Source organism: Podarcis liolepis (assembly GCF_965112155.1).
Source record: "Podarcis liolepis genome assembly, chromosome: 16".
Lineage (NCBI taxonomy): Eukaryota > Metazoa > Chordata > Lepidosauria > Squamata > Lacertidae > Podarcis > Podarcis liolepis.
In genome coordinates this window covers 3,037,882-3,044,278 of record NC_139567.1, presented here as the reverse complement: position 1 = coordinate 3,044,278, position 6,397 = coordinate 3,037,882, and the positions used below count along the sequence as shown (strand labels likewise).

General features: G+C 43.3%; 1 protein-coding gene and 1 long non-coding RNA gene across 5 annotated transcripts in view; both read right to left on the bottom strand.

The window, feature by feature from the left end:
* Window positions 1-439: 439 nt before the first annotated feature.
* On the bottom strand, window positions 440-4,723 carry LOC310695858. Its single transcript, XR_014520302.1, has 2 exons — window positions 3,839-4,723; window positions 440-3,798 (listed from the first exon to the last, which is right to left on the bottom strand). It is a non-coding gene; the product is annotated as an uncharacterized lncRNA (long non-coding RNA).
* A 1,544-nt stretch (window positions 4,724-6,267) lies between these two features.
* SLC25A37 (solute carrier family 25 member 37) overlaps window positions 6,268-6,397 on the bottom strand; it is a 33,497-nt gene continuing 33,367 nt past the window's right edge. For all 4 annotated transcript variants that reach the window (XM_083480664.1, XM_083480662.1, XM_083480665.1 and 1 more), the window contains one exon: window positions 6,268-6,397. This exon is cut by the window's right edge and continues 676 nt beyond it. In XM_083480664.1, the coding sequence (XP_083336790.1) occupies window positions 6,367-6,397 (31 nt within the window). In that variant the 3' untranslated portion in view covers window positions 6,268-6,366.

Here is a 6,397-nt window from a genome sequence, read left to right as displayed (position 1 = left end):
GAAACTCGAAAAATTAGAATATCGTGGAAAAGTTCATTTATTTCAGTAATTCAACTTAACTTTATTTCAGTAATTCAACTTAAAAGGTGAAATGAGTTAGACTCATGATATGCAAAGCGAGATATGTCAAGCCTTTATTTGTTATAATTGTGATGATCAGAGGACACCCAGGTTCAAACCCACCCCATCCCCAGCCATGAAGCTCACCGAGTAATTTTGGGTCAGTCATTCACTGAGCCTGCTCTGCTGCGCAGGGATGTGGGGGAAATAAAATGAAGGAACAGAACCATCTAACACCGCCCTGGGATCCTTGGAGGTAGGGGGGATGAAATATAATTAACGTATTGCAGAATTCTGCCCCACAGACAACTTGAGTATAAGTTTCTAGTTACCATTTACCCCCCCCCCCAAAAAAAGAATCAAACACAAAATGCATGCATATGGAAATCAGATCAAATACTTTTATTTCTTAAGCTCCAGTGTTTTAACTGTAGCAGCATTTCTCAGAAAAACAACTTTCTCCTCTGTTATACATATACATATATGTAGAAACATTCTTTTAAAAAGTAGACATTGGTAAATACATAAAAAGGCAATTTTAGAAGAACAAAATATCAATTTTTAAAAATCCACCCTTGTTTTTTTTAAAAATAAATGTGCGTTTATAGCATGCAAAGCAGCAATGTGTGCACTTGCCTGCTTTGTTTCTTAAAGACCTTTCAAAAAACTTTAGCTGCTAGAATATTTTAATTTCTTAAGCCAAGGCATGGCATAGCTGAAGATGGCTTTAGAGCAGAGGTGGGGAGCGAGTCCCCCCCCCCCGATGTCATCGGGCTCCCCATGCCCATCAGCCTCAGCCACCATTAGCAATGGTCAGGAATGATGGCAGGTGTAGTCTGTAATCCCTGGAAAACACATTTCTTACTCTGCTTTAGAAGGGGAGTTCCAGTCCCAGCCACTGGTCATTAATGAGTATTCAGATTTTTTTGTTTTTTAAAAAATGAAGACTACACTCAGAGACCATCCCACTGGTGGCTGTCAGAATCTTCCCCAGCTGCTTCACAGATTAGCTTCTGAGAAGCCAGCCTAGTTCATGGTGACATCCTAGCCTCTGATCTAGACTGCAAGGAAATCAAATAGGGGAGACCAGTCTTTAAATGTGAGCCTGTCCCCAATTGTGTGCAGTGGTTGGTGAGGTTTAAAGCAGAAAACATGATGGCGAGGCTCCTGAACCCAGCCCCCCCCCATTCTACCCCTAAAACACACACACACACGCCTTCTTACAGAATTACAATCTGGCTAGGGAAAATGACCTCAGGAGCCAGACTGCTGGTGTGCACATGTAGGGCTGGAACATAGCCAGAAGGATGGTCCAGCAAGCCCCCACCCCCATGCCTCTTTTGTATTTTGAATCATATTCCCAACAGAATAAAAAATACTAGCCAGCAGAGCTTTGGGCTGGGTCAGTTATATTTGGTTGATTTTAGACTGTTACTGCCCTTAAGGTCACAGGCATGTATTAACGGCAGCAGCACAAGGGGCACAGCTACAGATCTCCCTCCCGCAGCAACTTCTGTCTTCTCATGCATGCATTCTGCAACATTAGCAAGCAGAGATGCTGCTGTGAACTGGATCCCTGATTGGCTAGCTTGTGCTGCTTCTTTTTCAGTCACACCACTAGTCAATGCGTGAGCTGATTCCAAACTGCTTTTCCCAGAGGCCTATTTTCCAACTCGACTAGGAGATTGCTTCACACTTTCTTGTGATAGCGGGTTTTGTGCATAAGTTTTTTAAAAATGTGCAGTGATTAAGCAGGCATGTGGCATAACCAACATGCTACAGACCCTTGCAGCATGTTCATGTAGTGGAAGACTTGTGGTTATCCACTGGTTGCTTGGGCAAAAGCAACTCTGATCTACGAATAGAAAGTTGGGTCCAGTTCAAAAAAAGCTATGTCACTAGTTCTGTGCACTGTTCATTCAAGGCAAGCCCTGTCCAAATATACACATCCAACAAACTTCTGAAAAGGAGGGGTTTTCAAAAGCAGCTTGTAGTAAGGCATTGAGCAGGGCGGGTGAGGGTGCATCCCTACTATTCAAAGGGGGAAACAATTGGCCATGAATACTTGCCCTAGTCCTGAGCATTCTGCTGAACCCATCTCTGGGCTGTAGCACTTCAGAATGTAAGAGGGAGGTTTACATTAGATATCAAGTGTGATGGAACCTCCAGATGTTGTTGCACTAAAACTCCCATCATTCCCATCTAGAATGGGCACTGGTAGAGTTAACAGGAGTGGGAGTCCAATATCTGGAGGGCCACAGGTTCCCCACCTGTGTCTGTACAAAAATTCTATTGGCAAAGAAATCTAGACTGTACGGGAACCTAGCCTAGTCTTCTGCCTGACATGCTGGAACAGGTGTAGAAATCAATTTTAAATTTCAGTCCTCAAGACCAAGGCTAAACTCTCCTGTGGTTTGTATGACACTCTGGAATGTCTTTTCCCTCTACATTCCAAAGGCTGAAAATGCTACATACACACTGTTAAGAGAATGAAAAATATTCCTATTGATTTTGCAACCTAATGTCCATTTTCAGTTGAACAAACAGGCAACTAGCCATGATGGACACACATTCGTCTTCCAGCAGTAGCTGCTATAATAATTCTGTTTTCCCCAGTCAAGTAATGCACTCACCCTGCTTTTAGCCAACATGCCTCTAGCTCTCATACATCTCCAAAAAGGCAACAGCCAAGATTATTCCCCAACAATAGGAAGTTACTCAAGGGCCAAGTTACTAAATGTATGCTGGGACTGCTGCCTGCATTTATATCCAAGTGATCAGTGCCTCTATTCAGAAGGGCAATGAAAATCAGCATGCAAGTACATTGCAGAAGAACATTTGACTGAAGGTATTGAGTGGTACCTTTAAAAAAATCCTTCAGTTTCCTGGAAATCATTCAGTGAGAAGTATTATCAGAATGGTTTTAAAACTTAGTGCAAGCTTGACAACAAATTCAACATTTACTCGGGGTAGAAGCATTGTAGTTAATGGACATGTTTAGCTGAGGTTCATTAATTTCAATGGGTTTACTCTGTGTAGGATACAGTGGAATACCACCCAAAACCTCCTTCTGCTCCAAACATATATGCTAAGAAAGCCGAGAAGCAAGAGACACAGGATTTTGAAAATGCTGAAGTAGTGAGTCAAGAGGTGTTTTACAAATTCAACTGTGCACCTCTACAATCAATATTTGACCACCAGGAACAGAATCCTCTTTTTGCCAGGGAATACAAACACACACACATGGAAGAGAGAAACCCACCAAAATCAAAATAAATGCCACAGCAGGGTGAAGGGAGATCAAAATTTGTCTGATATAACCATCAAATGGCAGGAGGTTTTGGGACTGGTTATCCCTCCACAGGAAGACCTTAGGACACCTTCAGATTGCAGATGATCATCCCTGTCAAGTAAAGGGCAATTCCAGGTGTAGTGCTTTGGCCAGGGATCACGGCAAGTTCTAGGGCAGACCTCCATGTTACGCCCAACCCTGAAGACAACACTTGTGTCAGTTACTCCCGACTGCCCATCCCAGTAGGAACACTTCCCCCAAGTGGTGAGATCAGGCGCCTGTGCTGTGTGGACATACAAGCACAACATGGTAAAGGTGACCCTACTGACCATGTCAGGATGAGGTGGGGAGATGAAGGGAAAATTCACATGGGGTGCTCTTTCAAGAACCAGCCCCATATCACACCCCCCCCCTGTAGTTCTGCCACAAATATATTATAAACAGTGCTTTTTTGTGACAGTACTGTACAGTATGGAGTACCATCACCTTTCCCCCCCCTGCCCATGGCAGCCATTTTGTACTGAAACTCATGGTTCTTTTTAAAGATATGAGTACCGGCACCTTTTGGGTCTTTTCTGCACTCTCCCCCCCCCCCCCGGCAAAAAAGCACTGATTAGAAAGATTTGGGATGGCGGCAAAAGGTAGCAGCCAATATGCAAATGAGCAGCAGCAGCTCTAAGCCCACCATAACCCACCAAAGAAAGAAAAGGAACCTCTGAGGTATTTTTGTTTGACTTCTCGCTGCTGAGGAAGAAGACTGGAATAATCTGAAGCAGTTGTGCATTAGTATTTATAATTAAAGTGATCAGGTTGAGCTTTGGCACTTTCAAGCACAAAAGCAACCATCTACAACCCACACACTTGGAGCAGCCTTCATCCTCATGGCGCCCACCAGGTGTATGGAACTACCATTCCCATCAGGCTGATCTGCAGCCAGTCCACCAAGCGCATTCCTATGAAATAGCTGCTATTTATAAATAACTATTATTTATAAAGTGTATAGAGCCAGGCACTTTGGAAGAGGCAGCCCGTTACAATTATTTCTTATATATTGTTCAGTTAACTCCCAACAGGATTTCTTCTTCTTTTTTAAGTACCATATTGACCCAAATATAAGCCGCACCTGCTAATAAGCCACACCTTTAAAATTCAAAGAGGGAAAAGAAGAAAAGACAATACCTGAATATAAGCCGCTGCCTTAAAGTTCTGCAGACACTCACACCTGTAAATGGCAAATGTAGAAGAAAATCCTACGGGTACCATTCCCCCACACTCCAGGGATGCTTCCTGGGGGGGGGGGGGAGAGCTGTGCTGCTTCGCTGGCGGCCTCCCCCCCTTCCCCCTGATGTCTTGAGGGAGGCTTGGGAGCCGCAAGATAATAAATAATAATAATAATAATAATAATAATAATAATAATTTATTATTTATACCCTGCCCATCTGGCTGGGTTTCCCAATGGCTGGGTACCATTGTCCCACACCCCCGACAGCCCTCGTGGTGGCATCGGGGGGGGGCGCTCTCTCCATTCCGGCCCTGGAAGGCAAGGCAGGGCCACAGACCTAGCACAGCTGTTTCAGCAACTTCTGTAAGGTTGCGAATTTAAGCCGCACTTTAACTTTTCATGGTTGGAATTTGGGGGGGGGGGGAGTGTGGCTTATATTTGGGCCAATACGGTATCTTGCTTTAGAATTGTACATTTCCCACATACAACAAACGGGACCATCCAGTTGCAATCCTGATTTGCTAACTATATATATAAAATAAAAATACAGTGGTACCTCGAGTTACAAACGCCTCAGGTTACAAATGCTTCATGTTATGAACTCCGCTCACATGGAAGAGTTACCTCGAGTTGAGAACTTTGCCCCAGAATGGGAACGGAAATCATGTGCCAGCGGCACAGCGGCAGCAAGAGGCCCCATTAGCAAAAGCACGCCTCTAGTTAAGAACAGTTTCAGGTCAAGAACAGACCTCTGGAATGAATTAAGTTCGTAACTAAAGGTACCACTCTAAACTGTACTCTTTGTATGGACAAAACGTTTCTGGGACAGCACAAAAGTTGTACATGTTCATAAAAAAGCAGACGGAAACCTATCACAAGTGCTAGAACTAACTCTACATACCTTCATTTGTACAGGCCAGAGGGCCAAGAGCAACATCACCACTCTCTCTTGGGGGGGGGGGGTGAAGTTTGTCTCTGCCTCTGGAAAAGCTTTTGGTTCAGAGGCATTATAACTGTACCGCAACAAAGAGCTGCCTTCTCCTGTCAGTCTTTTTTGCCTTTTCCTTTTTTTTAAAACAAAAACTAAGAAGTGATTCAAGGCAAGTTTTCCTAAGGAAATGTAAACTGATGCCCCACCCCTCAGCACACTTGCAGGAGTGAAATTTGCAAACACACACACACACACAACTGCAAAAGGTCTTGGACAGGCACAGAGGTCTTAGTGGGGAAAAGTCACACAACACCTGTTCAGAAACGGAGATGCAATTTGGTTTTAAAGTACCATCAGAGGCATTTAAGGGTTTGCTAAAACACACTTTTATGCAAAACTATGTACTCTTGGTCTTCTACTCGGTATTGGTCAAAACTGGTTGAAGTTTCCAGAAGTGCCTACCGATCCCAATTCATTAAAAGGGAAATGACTCACATAAGGCAGCTTCTTAAGATTTCAAAGTCCTATGCCTCTTTGAGTATCCAGTTTCAGGAGAATTTAAGGAGCTGTTTAAGGATTGAGAATTCTTTACCACTATGACACTGGACAAGAAGCGATGATCAAAGGCATTCTGGTTTAAGAGGGGTGGGGATAATGCTATTCACAATTTTTCAAAATAGTGCAGAAGCCTCTTCTGACACACACACAAAAAGAACTCTTGGTTCAGCTGTTAAAACTCTTAAAAGCCACCCAACTCACTGATATAGAAAAATAAAAGGATAAACATTACCCATCAATTTATATCGTCTAATTTCTCTATATAGAACTTTGTTCAGCTAAAAGGCTCAATCTTTTACATTTTCAAAGAGGGGAAAGTCCAATCCACAAGAAC